The sequence below is a fragment of the Rhamphochromis sp. 'chilingali' genome, assembly GCF_963969265.1.
Source record: "Rhamphochromis sp. 'chilingali' genome assembly, chromosome: 14".
Taxonomy (NCBI): Eukaryota; Metazoa; Chordata; class Actinopteri; order Cichliformes; family Cichlidae; genus Rhamphochromis; species Rhamphochromis sp. 'chilingali'.
This window is the reverse complement of record NC_137941.1, coordinates 12,719,642-12,740,824: the sequence shown is the minus strand read 5'-3', so window position 1 is coordinate 12,740,824 and position 21,183 is coordinate 12,719,642. Positions and strand designations below refer to the sequence as shown.

The 21,183-nt window shown below is 42.0% G+C and overlaps 1 protein-coding gene across 3 annotated transcripts; it reads right to left on the bottom strand.

Annotated features, from left to right (window-relative positions):
• Positions 1-1,476: 1,476 nt before the first annotated feature.
• On the bottom strand, positions 1,477-20,142 carry kansl1l (KAT8 regulatory NSL complex subunit 1-like). 3 transcript variants are annotated; one of them, XM_080904065.1, is made up of 16 exons: positions 19,751-19,911; positions 18,223-19,365; positions 15,061-15,205; positions 14,704-14,856; positions 12,464-12,567; positions 11,752-11,923; positions 10,718-10,889; positions 8,763-8,882; positions 7,161-7,307; positions 6,426-6,526; positions 6,014-6,126; positions 5,703-5,751; positions 5,465-5,577; positions 4,946-5,066; positions 3,839-4,080; positions 1,477-3,522 (listed from the first exon to the last, which is right to left on the bottom strand). In XM_080904065.1, the coding sequence occupies exons 2-15, from the start codon at positions 19,293-19,295 to the stop codon at positions 3,871-3,873; spliced, it is 2,793 nt and encodes a 930-aa protein (XP_080760191.1). In that variant the 5' UTR covers positions 19,296-19,365; positions 19,751-19,911; the 3' UTR covers positions 1,477-3,522; positions 3,839-3,870. The 3 variants fall into 3 exon arrangements, with proteins under 3 accessions (XP_080760191.1, XP_080760190.1, XP_080760192.1); XM_080904064.1 differs by lacking the exon at positions 19,751-19,911 and adding an exon at positions 19,923-20,142 and having other exon boundaries at positions 1,478-3,522; XM_080904066.1 differs by lacking the exon at positions 19,751-19,911 and adding an exon at positions 19,923-20,142 and having other exon boundaries at positions 1,478-3,522; positions 15,061-15,202.
• Positions 20,143-21,183: the final 1,041 nt, after the last annotated feature.

The window sequence follows — 21,183 nt, the reverse complement described above, 5'->3', positions numbered from 1 at the left end:
CATCTCCCTTCTGTCGTTTTACATTTTTGCTCCTAGTTAAACTCCTCCTGAAATCCTTCCACACACCTGTTGGATTTTCCAGTAGTGACGGGCTGCAAGAATCCTGAAAGGAAATAATTTTTCAGATTTTCAAAACACCGATATTACTGGGGGGCACCTCAGTCCAGCCATGTGCAGACATTATCCCTGTAATTTGACCACATATTCAGGGGGATTAAAACATAGTATTTTTAGGTGTATTGCTCTTATTGCTCCTATGTGTGCAAATAATAGGGCACTGCAAAAAGAGTTTTAAAAGAACAAAACAAACAACAAAAAAGAATAAAATATTCAGCAACTGCAGTACCACAAGTAAAAATCAGACATTTTAAAATGATGCATGTATTCACCTTTTCATTGGGTCTTATTGGTGATCTTGGTTAGGTTGCATCCTTCTTTTCCTTTCCATTGTTTACCTGGAAACAGCTTGCCTGAATGTGATTAGTTGCTCAAATTTAGACCACAGATGGACTACAAACTGTCTACAGATATGTGGATATGAATATACAGATATCTTTTTATGAAGATTTGAGTGGACCCCGAATCAAAGCATAGCCCCAAAAAACAAAAGCCCAGTAGGAGTCGTTAGTGCAGCTTCTCAATCCAGGAAAAAATAGCAGCCATGTCCCTTTGCTACAGATCTGATCACTGAGATAACTATGGAAGTAGAGCATGGCATCTATATTGGAAAGTTTTATATTTTCCAAATACATTTTCTTTTTTGTGGAAAAAAAAAATACAAAAAGGACAGCATCTTCAAACAGAAAGCACAAGTACACCAAGTAAAAGTTAAAAATTAAATAAAAAGTTACTAAACATATCCTATATTTACATTTTAAGACAGCTGTAGAAATAAATAACGTTGACAGATACAAACATGAAAGAAACGTGACACTACTGCATGGGGGCCCAGCCCTGGAGCAGGGTGCCGCCGGTGCGTCGAGCCACCTGGGGGGCTCTTCAACTGGTGGGGGAGATTGTCACATCTTGCAGGAGCTTTCCTCTCCTCAGGAGCTCCCTCTGCAGGAGGGGGAGATACAGGAGAGGTGGAGGAAGATCTCAGCCTGGGTGTTTATTGTCTTATGTAGTCTGGAAGATGAGTGGATGGTGGGGTGGGTGCAGTTTTCTCTGTGGTGGGGTTGGGTGGACTGTCCCGGGCTCTGTGGGGCCGGGCGGCGCTGCTGCACTGGGCCCCGGTCTGGATGGGCCTGGGCCCCCTTTCCCTGGCGGGTCGCGGAGTATGGGCGTGCCTACTGGGGTCAGCGGGGGAGCTGGCCCCAGGGAGGGGTCACTTGCCCCTCCCTTCCTTCCCTCCCCATCTCCAGCTGCCTCCCTCTTCCCGCTCCACCACAACCACCCACACATGCAGGGCCTTGGAGTAGGGGTATGTCACCAGGGTGCAGAGGAGGCCACCCCCCCCCCCCCCCCCCTTCTGGCTGCCTCTGCCTCAATTTTATCCCACAACTTAGACATTCACATTACTCACACTCTCATTACACATACATATAGGATCTTGGGGGTGGGCACGATACACGGAGTCCAAAGTACCATCAGGGTGTACACCCCACCCCTGGCATCGTTGCCCACCTCTCAATTTTAAATACACGTAGACATTGAGGGCTAGCAGGAGGGACCATGCGCTTACCTGCTGCTCTCTGGCAGGTAGCTCCAAGCCCTCCTGGGTTTTAAATGCACCTTAGAACACACATGCATCAACACTACAATGAGCGGGTGGAGGGAGGTTTGGAGTCTTCTCTCACCCCCGTTCTCTGCGACCTGCTGGAGCAGGGGGGCTAGGACTAGGAGGAGGAGTTGGCCGTCCGACTGCGGTCTGGAGTGTGGAGCCTTCCTGCTGCTGCGGAGTCGGGGCGGTCTGCCTCCCCCCACCGCAGGGAAAAGGGAAACACCACCTGGGTCTGGGTGCAGTTCCCCCCTCCAGGGGCGGGGGCACCTAGACCCGGTTTGTAGAGTACGCTTGGGGAGTGTGATCGTGTGTACAACGTCTCTTTATGTCTGTCTCCACGTTGGTTGAGTGTGGAGTAAGTGCATATGAGAGCATGAGGGTGGGAATGGATGTTTGTGTCTGTGTGTGCCTGTATGTCTGTGTCTATATGTCAGGTTGGGTGTCAGGCGCCACCTCTCTGGGGACATCTTAGGCCCTCCAAGGTTTGGAGGCCTATCTCCCCCTACCACCACTTCCCCTGCCAGTGGCAGACCCCCTCAGACGTCGGTGCGTTGGTGGTTCTTTGTGTCCGGGGATGGGCGTCCAGGTACACACCGGCTCACTCCTTGGCGGCCGCTTATCGGGGCCTGGGGCTTGCTCGGGCCACTTCGGAGGTGGGGTGCCCCCGGCCTCTCGGCCTGGGGCTCGGTCACTCAGGCGCAGCTGGCTGCCGGCGGAGCTCACGGGCGCGTCACTGCAACTCCCCCTGGCTTCTGCTCCGCGGCTGCTGAGTGAGCCCTCATCTGGGACTCTCCTCAGCTCTTTCCGGGACAGTGGCGCAGCTGCCCCTCTGGTGGTCTTCCTTGGTCTCTTGTGTTCTGGGGGCCTCTGGATGTCTGGAGTTTTGATCTCCTCCACACCTGCTTCATGCCCTGGAGGACGGGGCTGTGGCCCCCCCACACCCTCTAGCAGATTATTACATGAAGGAACCTTTTAAAAAACAAGCGCGTCCATGCTCACAGGTGTACACACGGGTAATCACACCCACAAACTACACCCTTTTTGGCTCCTACCTCAAAGCACACTGTGTTCTGTTGATCTTATGTGCTGCACAATAATGTTTAACATTTAGTATTTACTGTCATATTCCCATATATCATTGTGATGTTGTTTATTCTATTACTCTTGTTCTCTTCTGCTTGCTTTCTTTTTTCTTTCTCAGCAGGTGATCCAGGTGATTGATATATGCATTTTTTTTTCTCTGCCCGTTCTGTTGGTTTTTGTCTTTTGCCCTTCTCCCCCGTCCCTCTTCCCAGCTGTTTCTCTTTCCCTCTTTCTTTCTCCCCTTCTTTCCCCCAGTCAAGTCTGTCCCGTATTCAGTAAGTGAAAATAAAATAAACAATAAAAGGTGAATCAAATGGACCATTACGGCAAGGCTGGGATGGTCAGTTTGGTAAAGTAAATCCGTTGGGCATCTTTCTTTGCCTTTAGACAACAATTCTGATGGCAAAAGAGCCAAACGGGACAGGCAAAAAAAAAAAAAAAAAGAAAAAAAAGAAACGTGACACTACAGTGGAGTTGCTGATAGATATATTACTTTACATACAGTACCTCTTTTACATTAAAACCTGAAACTGCTGCAGAAGTTAAAACTACTGTGACTACTGTCACAACCCTAACAAAATAATCACTTTTGCCTAAAAAAAAAAAAGTAGTTTTTTTTTATTACATCAGATCACAATGCTCGTGGAATGTATTAAATATTCCCGGTAAGGTTCCTAGGGCACATGTTCTGCTCGTTGTCCCTGATGAGAGGAGATCTGGAAAAGAAATGATGCAAATATTAAATTAAGTGATAAAATACTGAAGGATGTTTTTCAGAGGCTTAACCTTCTAAAATACTCTTTGTACTCTTTATGAATGATCCAATAAATTAATAATTTGTGTGTTAAAGTCCAATCACAATAATAGTAATAATAATTTTATGTTATGAATGACATACTGGATAGATTAATCAAAGCACAGACAATTCAGTGTATGACTGGAATAAGTGGTTAAACAAATTAAACTTGCTTAAAATTGAGAAAATACACACACACACACACACACACACGTAAATTTTTTTAATGAACTTACATTCAAAGACAAAAAAAGAAGGCACGGCAGTATCAGCTGCTGTTCTTGCTTTGTCCCCCAGAGGGCAGTGTAGCATAAGAAGCCTGAGTTGGAGCTGGTTGGGAGTTTGAGTTCTTTGACGTGGAAGAGGCTGAACTAATCCCTAAGCACCCATACGGGACTTTTTCTTGTTTATCAGAGAGCAGAGCGCCTTCCTCATCCTCATCCAAAGGAAAGACTCGAGGCTCCCAGGGTGTCTGAGGCTGACAAGTAAGACAAATCAATGACATTCAGAAAAATATTGAATATTATCTTTATTTGTAAATTGAATATGACAGGGGAGCGCATTTTTGTAAGTAGTCACAACTGGCTACATACATTTCCTGCAAGGCAGACATTAAGTGTAAAATAAAACTGCAGAAAGCTTTTTATTTGTCCTTTTTTTTTCATAACAGTCCCTTCAGTGAATATGCACATTGAGGACTATAATACATCTGTGCATGGCTCAGAGGTCTGTTTAAAAATGAATAAATAATGGTTGTGCTTTAATCATGGTTTGTATGGCCTCTGGAGTGCATAAGAAGTGCAATGCAGTGAAGTAAGGGTTATTTGTAGTGTGGAGAAGGTTGATTAGGTAAGTCTGGTTTAGGGACAACTCATTCGCTCTCCAATCAAAGCAAAGTGGAATAGAGGACTGCAATCAGGGCATCATCACAGGAAACAAGAGTGGAAACAAGTATCTGTGTAGGCTCTCAAGAACCCACCAAGGCTCCATAGCTCACACAAGATGAATGAGATGAATGTTGCTGCTTTATATTCTTTGTCTCTGCTGAAGGACACATGAAACGGCTTCATTTTTTCACAGGAATGTTACAGAAAATATCCTTACAGCAATGTATGGGTGAAAGTGCTGCAGTCTGCTGATTTTCCTTTAAATGATTTACAACGCCTTGTGTTGGAAACAACAGTCAAGCGTAAATACGGTAAACAGCATATTGGGGACACAACAGCGTAAATATGCATGACTCCACATGAGCTGCCTCCTGTGTCACCTTGATCAACCATCCTGTGATATTCTCAGTTTGTCTTGGGGATTTCAGGTTTCAGCTGTGGCGCTTTTGATCTTACCAGCCACTCCTCTGACCTCAGCGAATCATCAAGATCCAGCTGAGCGCAACTCCACTCCACAGAACTCTCCTCTCCTGATGTGTACATCCCACCCCCACTGCCTAAAAGCCTGCTGCCAGATCTGGAATGAGAAAACAAACACACCCCATGAAACACTGTCTCAAATTTCCAGGTTTTTACATGCACACAAACAAAACAAGTCTGAAACCAGCTGCACGCCTTTGAGAGTTCACTGTTTAAAGCTTTCCAAATGTAATACAATGATTAGTGGTGGCATTAATCCACATTCAGGTAACATCTATTGGAAGATCTGAGGTTATAACATGTTCTTCTGTCTGCTCATTAACTAGCTGGATTAACTTCCTCAGTTATTGAGGTTTATTGTATATTTTTACAGAATTGTTTTATTTCTGTAGGCCCTTTAAAAACATTCTAACATTTTCTAACATTGTGGTTCACCTTAGATTTTGCATTACTCTCATTATTGCTACATTTATGAGTTTGTGTGGGTGTCCACACCTTGTAGGGCGCCTACGGTGTTTCCTCTTATCCCAGGACGACCAGCGTAACTTCTCTTTTTGCTCCAAAGCCAGGTGCCGCTGAGCAAAGACTTCATCACTGAGAGCCTCAGCCTGAACACAACACACAGACAGACAGACCGACAGACAGAAGGGCATTAAGATGCTGGATTGTTCACAAATGAAAATAAACTGCTCATGTTCAAAGAAAAGAAATGCTCTGTTTCATGCCCCTCCACCTTCTCTGGCTCCATCTCCATCAGAGGCTGGATGTCAACTACTCGCCAACTGCAATAAAGATAAACTAATCATTATAATAATGATAATGGACAACTTCCATTTACTTTTGTCATTTTTAAACAATAGCTTTACAAATCAGACATCACTCTGGTAAAAGTGATTGTTTATAATAAATAAGTTGCAAAATACAATTATGCAGAATCACAACTACTGTAAAACCAGTCAATAAGACTGGTCATTAGTCATCCTAAAGGAGTTATGGTTCATAGTGATACATTGTAACACTTTCAGGGGTGTTTCCATTTCATACCTGGGTATTAGAATTTCTTTGTATTGCAGCTTTTCTACTTTAGCCAGTGGCATGGGAATGACAATGTTGTTGATGTTGTACACGTTCTCTCCCTGGCGTTTGCGAACAAAGCCCTAGAAGGAAACGTTCCCAGGTTGAATCAAGAGCTTACCAATCGTTCAGAAGAGTTTACATATTCAAAGTCATTCTAAATCTTCAGATGTCCTGACAAAACTTTTGTGGTCATCTTTCTTTACATTTCACACATATGCGCATATTAAGTGACGTAGGTGGATCTATCCTATCCTGTCATATCCATCCTATCCTAACCGCGCTTCATCCTAATCTGAACTAAATCTGCTACTTCTTACATTTCACCTATATCATTTTCTTGGCTCTTTAGTTTTTAATAATAACATATGTTTTGTGTTACCTGTGAGGCCTGCTTGTGTGATGCATGTGAGTAGCTCTCCTCTAGCACATCATCTGAACTTTCTGCTGGATCACAGAGCTGGTACAGGGCATCCTCCTCATCTGGGTATACAAACACAGACATATACAGGCATGCTGTACACTAAAACCAGCAGCTACATTGTTAAAACAGCTCTAACAAGAAACATCAAGAGCACAAATTTCCACTAAGGCAGCTCACTCTGGGTCGTATTTACGTTTAGGGAATAGTATTGGATTTTCTATATATTCATTTAATTTTCTTTGTTCTTTTGAAAGTATTTTAAGGTGTTAGCATACGAGTAAAAACAAGTGGAAAGTGCAGACTTTTGTTATTTGCCCCACTGAAACTCATTTTAATATATTTGACATGATTTTAAGTACAATTTGGTTTTATTTATGAGGACATTCTATGTATAAATGACATACAGCTATATGATACTTAGAATCCCCATAGATCATTCCCTATATGTTGATGATACAGATTCATCTATGTTTCGTTTTTGAGTTCTAAGGCTTTTTTGGATGAAAGACAAATTTTGATGTACTGTTAACATGACAGCGCTCTACACCCCTACAACGCTTAACCAGAATTCAATCAAAACGTTTCGAGCTAATGTGTTTGCAGACAGAATGACGACACGCACACACGACCAAAAACATAAGCTGTGGAAGAAGTAATGAAACCCAAGTATGAGCTTTCACTGCGTATACACACCTTCCAGCAGCCTGCGGATGCGTCTTCTCTTCCTTCTCCTCTGACTGGCTTTGCTGTGTCGACTCTGAGCAGAGACTAACAACCTGATGGGTGACAAACCCATAACTCTGCTTTTACGATGCCTGCCGTTCTGCTTGTATTCCTGACCTACAGCGAAACACAGAGACGAACACAAGAAACTGAATTAATAGACTGTCAGAATGATTTCGAGTTTTTCATTTTTATTCCAATCTACTACCAATCAGTGAAAACATTAATCCCCAATCATTATTTATATGAGTTTTACTCACCAAACTGCTGCTTCAAGTTACTTTAAAGGAACAGGACACAGAAGTGGATCTTTTTTTTTTTTTTTTTTTTTTTTTTAAATATGGCTATAGCAATTAATTTGTCTTTAAACACACTGAGTTCTCTATGTTACACTGTAAAATATACCACAGTTGAAAGTCATTTATCATCAGTCTCCACGTCATCCGTCCACATTTCTGCATCTTGCTTGATTTGACGGTTTATGTAATCTCATCCCATTTCAGCTGAGATCAGCTTTGATAAGAAATCTGCTTCCATGTGGCTATTATCTGAGCTGGCATTTACCTGACAGACTGCCTTCTTCGGGTATTGACAAACGACAATAAGATCATTCAAGCTGACACAAAATCGACAAGCGTTGCCCGGCCTGATGCCTTCATCCGTTGTCAGTCTGCTTCCTTTGTGTCTCCTCCTTTATGCTCTCCCCCTCTCATCTATATCATTCCACATTTCCTCAACCTTTACCAGAGAAATAGTGGAAAATCTAAACTTTGAATCATCCATCTACAATATGGAAAACCACGTATGCAAGATCCTCTTAAATTGTTAACCTTCCAGGCTGCCAAAGGTATGCAGCGTAAATGTTACAGGAAATTATCATTCATTAGCTTCAGACTAACATACCAAGGTGCTTACAGACATAGGTGAAATGCCAAATGATTTTATTTCCATCTACTGCTCAGTTGGATGCCTCTTACAGCCCCAGTGGGATATCTGACACGCTAGGAATGAATTATGATAGTCGACGGGGAGAAAACAAGCAGAGTGAGCGGATGACTTTGAAGCAGCCGGTTATTGTTTGCCTTCACTGAATACAAGCAAATGGGTGAGCTGTCTGGATATGATGAACTGTCATTTCATTTTTAATTATGCACAAATTATTCTTTAGAAAAACTGAAAGACTGCATTTATTACCTGAACTGTTGCATTAATGAATCCGAGTGGCTGCTTAGAATATAAAGACACGGATGCTACCACTGATTTAGCTACAATTACAATTAAAGTAACTTTTGCTTGCCTGTTATAGGTTATATTACTTTAGCAAAAACAATCTGATCCAGTCGCTTTGATAACAGTATTAAGAGCACATGCACAGGTGCGGCTTTTTAAAGTGCACCTCTATCCTTCGTTCTTCTTAATCGCTGAATGACTGATCACACTATAGTAAGCTGCAAGCATGCTTTGGGCCTAAATATCAGTATGGTGAAAACAAAGGAGACCAGCAGAATGAAAGAGAGCACCACACAATGAGGCATAATTTGTAATCAGTACAAGTATACAGAGCGATCTTACTGTTGTGCAGCGGCGTGGAGCTGTGTCGCTTGTAGTTTACTGGACTGTTGACAACTAAAGGTCTTTGGGACCATACTTCTCTGCCTGGCACCCTCTTTACGTGGTGGCTCGTAGGTGTGCCTGGAAGAATATGATAATTTTTAAGTGTGGGGACACAAGAATACAACACCTTTTGCAAATTCAATTCAGCACACAGTTTAAACAGTAGCATCTCAACACGCGTCGCCCTAGTTGTACAGAATCTATGCATACTAAAACAAAAAGAAAAATAAATTTTAAAAAGTTTTTAAAAATTCTTTACACACCATCCCTGCTGCCATGTATTTAAGAATGGTTGTGCCAGAAGTTTCTTCCTGTTAATAGGGAGATTTTCCTTCCCACTGTCACCAAAGTGTTTGCTCATAGGGGGTTGTTGAGTTTTTCTCTGAATATATTATTCTAGGGTCTAGGGGTGTTCAATATAACGATATATATCGGATGACGATATAAAAACGTCTATTGTTTCATTTTACGCCATCATTTGTTTCATGGTGTTGCAAAATAAACTGTTTACGGCAATATTTTTTCATCGTTTTGATGGTCACTGTAGTGGCTATATTAATTTCTTAAAGTTCTCTCTTTCTCTTATATTTAATATAACCACATTACAGACAGACAAGTGCCTGTTTTTATGCTTTGTGGTTAGCAACAATGACGGTAATAGCATCGCGTGTCCGCTTGTTTATGTTCCACATAAACCTTTCACAATAAAGCTCAAGATCCTGTTGAGACTTTTCAAAATAAACTGAATCACGTGAAAGAGCAGATTATTTACGGATGAGAATTAAAAAAGAGCCGCCAAGAGCTAAAAAAATAAACCTTAGACCTAAACGTTAGAACAGGCTTTTCCCCGCAGCACGCCGTGTAATAAATACTGACAAAGAAAACGGCGGCCGTTACAACTTATGTCTAAAAATGTATAGTTTCATGCATCGGTTAAAACACTCGACTCCAGCTACATGACGCGGAGCTGGAAACACTTCCCGCAAGACGAGCTGCCCGAGATTCACAGAATTTACAGAAAATGTTACATTTTTGTGATTTATATCGTTATCGGACGATAGAATTCTTATATCGGGATATGAGATTTTGGTCATATCGCACAGCCCTACTAGGGTCTACCTTACAATATAAAGCGCCTTAAGGTAACTGTTGTTGTTATTTGGCGCTGTATACATAAAACTGAATTGAATTTAAAAAAAAAAAAACGTTTAAATAACACTAAGAATCACGATCACATTACATTAGTAGTCACCAGTAGTTAAAAATATTACCATTGCAAAAGACCACAACAGAAGACCAGGAGATTAAGGAGCTTTATCCCCCTGAAAACATTTGGACTTGTCCCTATGTTGACTTCATCTGAGTGATCGTTCTCCAAAGTGCGATTAAAAATGTGGTTACGGTCCATCACGACAGGACTTGTGCTTTCATTTTAAGGTTTAATTATTGTGATGCCAGTTTTAAAATATTGCATGTAACCTGACCTGTTTTCTTGGCTCTGTGGACCAGTTCGGTTAAGTTTTGGCAGATTATTCTCATCTGCTGTGTGCAGTGGGGTCTTTTTAAAATTCTGACTGATCACACTATAGTAAGCTGATATGACAAGACGTATAACTAAAAACATCTACCTTTTATACCTTATAGTTTATTATAACCCTACAAACATATCTCAACTGCCCCCTACTTTAGCAAATCTTGTTGGTTTTTTTTGCTCTACAGGCCTGAGATGACAAATACATGGCCAGGGTGTGTGACCCTTCAGAGTCAGTCTACCATGTCAGACAGGAAGCCTAATATTTACTCTTACTGACTGCAGTTCAAAAACAACATTGTAATCAAATGATCTAAAAATCTTGATTAGCTTACAAAGTTTGCTCATGCTGACCAATGTAATGTAGCTACGTTTCTCCTACCAAACGACAGAGACGACACAGGGTGACGTCGAAAGCTGAAGGTGTCGGAGGAGACCCCGCTGGAGCTACAGTCGGGATCAGAGCACGAGACTATGGGATCACAAGAGGAGTAGCATGAACAGGAAGATGAGGACAGCGAGGAGGAGAAGGTAGCCGTGGACTTTCTTGAGTGCTGGAAAAGGAAAAGAGAACAAGAGATTAAAAAGATTACTTAAAAAAAAAATGCTCAAGATAGGCAGAGCAAGATTAGCAACAGGAAAGAATTTCTTTACAGTTTACCTTTCCTTTCCAGGATATAAGTGATATGGATGTAAGGAAGCTGATCTCTGATGGAGTGCACTGATTAAAGTCATTAATCTGTTAAACGCTCTTTTTGTTATTGAACAATGTCACAATGATGATGGCTCAGCGCTGCTTATTATAGCAGCTACAATTGTAGTGTTCAGAATCAGAAAGATGCAGAAACTCTATAAATATCCCGGCACTGTGTGAGACATGCCGATGCTTAAAAGTCCTTCAAGGTCAAGAACATGTGAATGAGAAATTAAATAGTTAAGCTGATTTATAGATTCCTATGCTGTACACATCCTCAATACCGCAACAGTGTGAAGCTAAGAAGCACTCGACACACACCGCCACTGCAATCTTTTATCTGCAGTAAGAGGACAGCATAATGTACTGGCCCCGCAGGCTAAATAAAGGCTTGAGCTTTTAAAATAGCACCCTGCATTTGTTGATCTGAATTAGAGATATTATTTCTTAATTAAAAGCAGGTGTTCGGCTTTGAACAATAATTCCTATTTAATTTGGAGACCTATTTTAGTGATGGCACTCCACTACTGAAGCTAAAATAGGTCTCAAAGGCACTGCTTTAAAGCTACATTTCATAAGAATCTCTGAACTGCTTTAAGAAGTACATAAATCAATGTATTTGATATGCTTGCAGGGTAATAAGAGGCACAATTTGACAATTATATACAGCATGTAAATGGTTAAACAGACTAGAAGAAGAAGGGGGTCGACATATGGCTTACCAGTGGACTGCCAGAGCCGTATGAGTTGAAAGTGAACAGCCTGGGCTTGTGGTAGGTGACCAGGGGTCGGGTTCGGGCACACACGCATGACGCATCAGCTTTAAAGAGCCGCCTAGTCCCTAGTCTCTTTCTCTTGGAGCTCACAGGCAAGAAAACATCTCCTCTCTGGCCGCTGCAGAAACACAACCAGATGAGGTCACGTGTTAGGTTTGTGCTTTGTAGCAAGTTCACAATGCTCGAAAAGCAACTTCTTTCAAGGTGTTGATTCCTTAGATCTTGTTCATCAATCCCTACTTATACCCACTTGTTACTGTACATGAATAAAAGAAACAGAATGCCTTTCATTTATTATGGGGCTTTCATCTTCACAGGCAGGCAGAGAGTTAAAAAGGCAACAGGAAGGGGAGACATGAAGGGATTACTGAAGTCAGACTCCATGAAGAGACCGAAGTGGGTTCAGTGGGTTTTACGACAAGCTGGGACGTGCTTTCACCCTATCGCCTAGACTTTAAAGAGATAACAGACAAACTTCTATCACCATTAGAGTCTGAAATATGTCAGATTTTCACATAAATTAACAGTATTTAAAGACGTTTTTTGTAAATGTGTCATTTAACTGCAACTTGTAAAAAGCACACAGGATAATATAGGTATTAACACAATCTGACTACTTGTGTGTGTGTGTGTGTGTGTGTGTGTGTGTCTCCTCTACCTTGGGAGGGTTCTCCTGTCTTTACAGGTCTGGGACTGTTTTGAGAGCGGTGAAAAGCTCAGAGGGGGCATCAGACTGTTGACGATCTGGCTAAGCTGAGCACTCTGCAATGAAGACATCAGCCAAATAATGCACATAAGAGTGAGATACAATCCAGCCGTTCAGACTTCCCCTGAAGCATTTTCTTCACAGAAAGATCACATCGAGTTAGATGTCTTTAGCCTTGGCTGATTCTTATTATTTGGTATCAGGCTGATAAATATAAGCAAGCCTTGTAATCTTAAAAAGGAGCACAGTACACATATGAGAACTTTCTACCAAGGCGAATAAAAAGAGTATGAACCGAGAGTGAATAGAAAGTCCCACATTGAATGAGCTCAGAAAACATGTTGAGGCAAAACACATATTTTGGTATTTAGGTACATACCACTTCTAAAGCAAGTGTAAATGGAAATACAAATAGAAGTTGTTTTTCTTGGGTGGGTGAGCACGCTGGGGGCGTGTTAATGACTTTATATAATGGATCGCCTAAGGTTGGCATGTGGTTTTCTTTCCATACGAATCATATGGATTGCAAGGATAAGCAAACGAGTAAGGTCGGTGCTCACTGAACATACTATGTGTCTTATACGATTTTAGCCTGGAGTTGAAGTGACAGGTTTTGTGTCCTAACTAATCATATGGTCACATGAGTCGAATCAATGTGATTAAAATCAAGGATCATGAATCTAAAAAGGACCACTTGATGATCTTTTCAACAGATTACCCAGCTCTAGGTCATAAACTTAAATCACAACATGTCTCGGTGTGGGTTGTGAATCAATACGTTTTTGTTTTTTTACGAAATTTGATTCTTGTGTGCACATAAGTACAGCTTTAAAGCTATCAAGAGTAGGGATGGGTACCGGTATCCGGTGCCATAACATAAACGGTAGTAACCAGACCGAAAAGCAGCGCACATTTCGGTGCTTTTTTTCCTGAGACGTCATACACTTTGGATTCTAGCCAATCATTTTACCTTTCCGAGGATAGTAGGCGGGCCCAGGTACGTACGTTCTTTTAGAGCAGAGCTACAGAATAAAAAGTCTGGCTGTACTTCACAGCAAAAGATGCAAACTCAGCAGCCTGCTTTAAGCTGATACTGTGCAAAGGAGGTAACACCTCGAATCTGATGAAACACCTGGCGACGCATAGCGTTTTTTTGAAAGCCAAGAAATGCACAGTATTTGATAGCTTGCTGCGAGACCTCACACCGTGCACATCTACTGCGGGTGTGGTGCCTGTTATCGGATCCGGAGTTAGCAACATCCCCCAAGAACCCGAAGAGGAGAGTCCTGGCCCCTAGCCCTGCCAGTGTAGCAGAAATGATGACGGATGATGATGGCAGCAGCAGCCGTTCTTCTCTGGGCGAGTAGCTTAATGTTGTTCGTGTGTAATTTACGTTGAGTAGGCTAACCACGTTATTACATTAATACACGTAAGGTGAACTAGCAAACACCGTCGTGGTTACATGCGGCTGTCTTCTTGTTTGATGGCATATACTCCCTTCACCCTGGCCAAAAAGGCTAAAATGACCAAAGAAAAAGTGGGAAACAGCTAAACATGAGAGATTTTTGGACAAAATTGGTGTTTTTTTCCATTGATTAAGCACTGCTTCCAGCCAAGAGTGATGCCATAAATCCCCTATAGCTGCAGAAAAGGCTAACATTGTTATCTTTTTACAAAAAAACAGCTAAACATGAGAAGTTTTTGGACAAAGTGTGTGTTCTCCATTCTTTAAGCACCGTTTCGAGCACCGTTTCGAGCACCGTTTAAGCACCAGCACCGTTTCAAAAGTACCGGTATCGGATAAAACCTAAACGATACCCATCCGTAATCAAGAGTGTGCACCATCTTAAATACATAGCCAGATGTCAGCTACTATCTGAGCTTCAACAGCTGCAAAAAATAAATAAGCAATTTCATAGTTACAGACTTATTACTTAACGGTCGACTTCATAAAGCACAAATTCATTCATTTGACCTGCAGCCTCTAATTTAGCATATTACCAGAGGTCAGAAAGTAAGCATACCATAATTAATTAGTTTAATCCTCTCAACCTGACATTGGGATATGAAAGATCACAAGACAGAAAAGGGTAATCTCCTAAAACAGCATCTATAATTCTAGATTACTAATCCTCTTTATTTTAAACTCATGCCTGGTATCAGAGGTGCAAGTAATAATCCCTCCCTCCTACCTGTCTCTCTATATTGTGCAGAAGCCGTGTAGGGCTGCAGGGTTCGTTGTCCGGATCAGAAGCTGTGCAGGATAAACCTGCCATTTCCTTCAGCAGGGTCTGCTGAATCTGCCTGTCAGTCAGTGGCTGGGAGTCTGCAAGCACCACCCGACCCTGAGAAACACAGAGATCCACAGAAAGACAGAGAAGAGAGGATCCAAACACTGATTAAAACATACTACTTATTGTAGCTCGGGCAATCCATGAAAGTTTGTTTTTTGTATCCCTTTTCTTGACAAGAGTGTGCAAGCTTAATGTCCTATAATATAACTGACCAACTGTCTGTCAGTCAGTTGGTACAGACACCTTTTGTCATACCTTCATAGAGCATATATGCTTGTGGACCCCCTCCAGTTGTAGTATCCTCCCTTCTAGTTCATCCAAGCGCAGTTCCAACCAAGTCCATCGGCTGCTCAGCTCTGCTCTCTCTTCCAGCCACTGCTTCTCACAGCTGCTGCTGCTGCTGGCAGGAGGGACAGGGTGATGGATGACAAGGGAGGACAGTTACACCCGTACAAAAGCACTTTAATATTATATTCATCCCTGTCAAAGGCTTTACACCCCCCCCATTCAACCCCATAAGAAGAAAGACGAGTGTAAAGCTGTAAGCCTTGGATTTTTATTTCATCGCGCTGAATACAATCATGAAAACCAGGTATGTCGGTCTGAGAACAAGATGATTAATCAATCTGCAATTTTGTACTGCAGCTCTGTCTACCTGACCTATTTTATACAGGCATGTAAACTGTTTAGCATCCAAACAGCATGGGGGGGGGGGGAGAATTTTGCTCAAGCACAAAAGCCTATCTAGGCCACAGAATAAAGCACAGTTGACTTGTGTGGTGTGTGTCTATAGCATGTTTCCATGGCACTAGGCTGTTCAGTTAGCATTTATCTTTGTGTGTGTGTGTGTGTGTGTGTGTGTGTGTGTGTGTGTGTGTGTGTGTGTGTGTGTGTGTGTGTGTGTGTGTGTGTGTGTGTGTGTGTGTGTGTGTTGGCTGACTTCAGCAGGGCAATAGTTGCTATGGCATTGCTCTTGGACCTTGGCTAGGATAGACAGAGACTCCCCCACTTCAAACAGGAGAGGAAAAGGTTAGGCTAGTCAGCAAGCAGCTACACACAGTGCACCTGGCAAATACCCTTTGATATTATGAGTTAGCTATTTCACTGTTACCCTGATTAATCAAATACCCTAAATGCTGTTTGCTTCAATGAACACAGTTAGCCTCACTTTATGGTCAATACAAAAACAAAGAAAGAAAAAAGAAAAAACAGCCAAACAGTCCATTAAATGTCCAAAATGGCTTATTTCTCCAATAAGTTTCACTCAATCCCAAGCTAGTGTCTCTTTGTTGAGCAGTAAGCGCTCTTTTTCCTTCACAGACAATGGCCAGACCTGGCAGCCCTGCAGCTCACTCCAACTGTATAATGAGAAAATTCCAGGAATATTTGTGGAGCATTAGGAGAAGAGGAAAGGACAGAATGGGAACGGCTGCTTCATACCTGTTACTGTGCTTGTTCACAGACTGCATCCATTACATCCATACTTCTATATTGCATATTTGAATCCTGGCTGCGCCAGGAAGAAGACCCCCTCCCCCCAATTTGAGGCTCTTGCAGAAGCATCAAGATTTTAGGGTGTGCCTGGCATTTAAACTTGACCACTTAGACTCTGAAAAATACTGCTGTGCAGCATGTTTGAAAATGAAAACAGAGCAACATCTGGAAGTGATTTTTTTCTTTTAAGTCAAACTATATCTGTGCTTCACAAGTTCATACGTCGAATGATAAAAGTCTTTACTATTTAACATTTCTAAAAGAGAGCAGTGACCCATCCCCTCCCCTGCAGCGTCCTATCCTCTTTGAGAAGGAATCAACCATAAAAAATGTTTTAAAAAATCCCCAGGCAAGGTTTACAGATGAAGAACGGAGCATTGTTCCATGCAGGAGGAGAGCAGTCTCTACAAAGGACAAGCTGACACTCCTGAGATGACACAAGCTGGCCAAATAAAAGCACACGCGCAGACACACAAACAATACTGTCTCAGTACTGTTGTCAGACCCAGCAACCATTATTTTAGTTAGTGTTCTGGACTGAATCCAGGCTCACGGGAAACAACTTAAGGGGTCAACAAGGTTGAATCTTATTGATGAAAGGTTTGTGAACTATATTGCGATTTCAATAACTACTGCACAGGCTAGGATCACGCGCTTATTCTCTAGACCTGAAATAAACCCTTAACCCCATCTGTGCAAGAGCTCCGGCTGCAAAGACTGCCTGTCGTCTAAAATGCATGTTTATCATCTGAATCATCATCCCAAGTGACCGTAATCCTTTTTATTTTTTTTAAACATCCTGCTAGGCAAGACAGATCTCCCTGATTCACTTAGTTTTTTTGAACAGTTATAGCTACTAAAATAAAAAGCAAACAAACTTGCAAACCAAGCCCAAAACCTGAATTCAGGTAAACAAAACAAAAGGGCAATCAGGAACTAGACTAAGCAGCAATTTCATTTTTAAGTGTAGTTTTTCTAGATGTTAAAGCTTTAAAAAGATTGCATTTGATATTTTACACATTCAGTCAAAAAAACAAAAAACAAAAACAAGGACACCACAAACATCTCAACCTTGAATCTAGACACACGCTTTAAAGTATTTTTTCACTAGAAAGAGGAGGAGCTGAGGAATGTGCACACAGAATGGCTGGCAAGTTGCTGCCTTGTTGGAAAGACTGTGTTTATTTCCTACCCTGTGGGTAAAAAGAGCTGGCTGCTCTGTTGAATCTGTTATGACTGCAGCATGGAAAAGGAACGCGCGCGCTTGTGTGTGTATGGTAAAAAAATGTCATAACACTCCCCCACATCTGGGAGGACAAAACTTGCACTTATGACAACCACACTGTAAACCTCACTGAAGGCCAAGTAAACAGCACGGTGGACCTCGTAACACTTTAGATGATTTTTTCCAAAACTCGCACTGTTATTCTAAAAGAAGGAGTGGATTTCTTATGTCATTCTTGGCATTTGTAACCGTGCACGACTTAATACTGACTTAATATGCCCTTCCCATATTGTCAAGCAAACTTGACAATCCATTCACTCCACTTTTACATCAGTCGAAGTTAAAAAGCTGCTCTCGTCGGGTTTTTAACTGACCAGACGCCCAGTGCCAGAGCCAACCTCTGTGAACTTTCAACAGTAATTAAGAAAAGAGCAGTGATTTTTACTGTGAAGAACAGCTGCTTTCTGGTAACCAGATCCCAGAACAGTTTGCCAGTGACACTACAGCTGAGTTTTGGAACCTGTTTTCATATACTGTTGATATGGCTTTAGCTGAATAAACGGTTAAGCTGTGCCGTTCTGTGGAGTTTTAAAGTCTGAGCACTCTTGCTGGTTTATTTAGCTGTAATCAGCAGCTGTAATAGCCACACGCTCACTGTGGCACTGGTTGAATAAACAAAAACAGACCTGGATACTCACATGGATGAAATCCTGCTACGAATCTTTTCCTCCACTGGCTCCTCATCTGAGCTGCTGCTGGCTGTAGCCTCAGAGTCCAAGGCCTCCTGCAGACCTCTCAGTACCACCTGACTGGAGTGGCTGAACTCTCCGACCTCTGAGAAGGATGACGAGGCTATTGGCAACTCTAGCCAAGGAAAACTTAGTTTACTGCTTTCTTGTGCAGAGTTGAAGCAGTCAAAAGACAAATCTCCATGTTGACTGTGTTTTGCCAGCCCCTCCAGCTGCTGGTTGCAGTGCCGCACAGTCTGCTCTCCTAGCAGGATCTGCAGTCTCTTTCGCAGTTTCAAAGCCCGGCTGCGCAGGTCTGTCTGCCGCGAGAACTGCGCCTTCACGGCTTCCTCTAGCACAGCTCTGGACGTCAGCTGGTCAGGGCTTACCCTGTCAATGCAAGGCTGCGCTGAAACTGGGGGAGGGCAGACCATCCCTGCTGCTTTCTCCTGTCTCAGCGAAGGTGGAGGTGCAAACAAATGTGTGTGGCCCGGGGATGTTAACTCCCCTTGGGGATATGGAGGACAAACACTCGTAAGGTTAAGAGAGGAGTGGTACACATCACCACCATATGGCTGGCATTCAGGAGCGGCACTCCATCCATGTGGCAGACAAATGTGTTGTCTATTGTGTTCAGGCCCAGGAACTAAAAACATGTCCGGTACATCTGGGAAGACTGAGGCCACATGATGGGAATCTCTGGAGCCTTTATTGAAGGACAGGAGGTTGACAAGGGAGTTTGGACTGGGCAGGGACATCGTCTCACACTGGCTGTCGGATGTCTGCGGGCATGGCGAAAGCGGAGGGTTGGAAGAAGCGTCCAAGAGACTGAAAGGTAGGCAGGAGTCCAGGAAGTGAAATGAAGAAAGGTTCCACATCTTCTGCTGGAGGTCACTGTCATCATCATCTATGGGTCTCATGTGAGGCTGTAGCTCTATACTGCACATGGCTCTCCCATCTGAGTCAGTTCTGACAGTGGCAGGGGGTGAGGACAAGTGGATCCCGTGGCCATTTTTAAGGATTTTTGTCAGAGCTGGGGCCATACCCTTCTCTGAACCACTGATGCGCTAGAAAGCCAAGGGTGCAGACTTCACAGGCTGTGCCTGAAATGACCTGACAGCAGCAAAAACACATGTTGGCAACTGACAACACTGAGATCACAAAAGCCACAGTATCGCTAAAAAAAAAGTCACTTTTTTAGATAATAAGGGATAAACTGAAAGCGCAGACACCAAATAAAATGCACTTCTAGTTTACGTTACATTTTTATAATTAAGGGATATATATATAGATATATATAGATATATATATATATATATAGATATATATATATAGAATATGGTAGTAATAGCAGTGCCAGACACATTTGGGATGATCGACTCATAATTTTGGTCGCATGATTCCTTTACAGCCTCTTTCCGCGTTTTCCACTTATGACGACCAAACGAAAAGCCCTGCCGCGGACGTGATTGGAAGAAAATACAGAAAAAATACCAACCCAGTACGAAGTTACGAAGTGTGAGCCCCCGGTCCTTGTACTCGTCCATCACAGGTCAAAGGTAACGGTAAACATACAAATATAACGGCGGACTGTAACCACCAAAGCTAGCTGAGCTATAACGGTAACGTTAACACTCCATGAAGTCTCTTTGAGGTGGATCTACACTCACCTGAACACAAGGTAAACCGTTGACTTTAACATCGCTTATGTGCTTCGGAAAATGACATCTGATCTTTCTGAGCATTTAGAAAGCAGAAAAATCTAATCAGGCGAGCTTCTATGGCTTTCCAACAGCTTATCAAACGGTGGCACTTGTCTTTTCCCAGACTTTCGGCGCGGTGGTTCTCCTGTACATTAACCGTTCAGCTCCTTCTCCTCCTCCTTCACCAACTGCCGAGAGGACGAAACACATCTGAACGATCCTGAGAGAAGGGGCTGGACCTGATGCCTTCATGGTCATCTAAGAAGCTCAGATCTCTCACAACTCAAAGTGAAAACTTGCACATACAGTGCCATGAGAAAGTGTTTTCCTCCTTCCAGATCATCAAACAAATTTTCATATTGGACAATAAAAACCTGAATAAATACAAAATGCAGTTTTTCATTGATGATCAAATGTATTAAGAAAAATGTGGCAAACACTTTAAGAAAAGTTACATTTGATCATCAATTGAAAAAAAAACATGTATTGCTTATAATACTTATTGTAGCGTTGAATATTAATTCAGACTTTACACTACTGTAAAAACATCTCTTATTTATAATATTCTAAATATAAGATAAAGGATTTCCATTTTATAACGTCCATTATTCCTGATGTATTGTAGGCTAATCAAGTTCCCTTCTCATTATAAGATGCAACATTCCTGTACATACCATGTCTATATACATATATATTTGTATGATTCGAAGATTAGAACGTGATTTAGTTATAGGTGTAGTAGTCATAATTTATTAATCAATGTTATTATTTGATGATTATTATGCCTACCATTATACCTTTCCCAAATTTCCGACAGGACCTGAAGGTGACTTCTGAGATTATTTAACCTCGGCTTGCATCAAAGGGCAAAAATCAATCACAGCAAAGGCAATTTTTGTACTTGATGTTTTACAGCTAACTTCTCTATTACAAATATATATTATTAACAGCAAGTCTTATTATATTGTTGTTCATTTCATAAACCAGCCTCACTTTATAGGTTCCCACTAGAAAATTATCATAAAGAAATACATCAACAAATGCCAGATACCTGTGTACCTGCTAGAGTGTTAAACGCATTTAGTTTGCTGCTTACAAATGCTAAAGAGAGGTAAGTTTAAATATGGAAAGATATCCTCTCAGCAAATATTTCACCATAGCATTGTAAAACACAGTTCTGTTAACATGTGAGATTAAAAACTACACCCTCATACACAGTTTTTTTAGA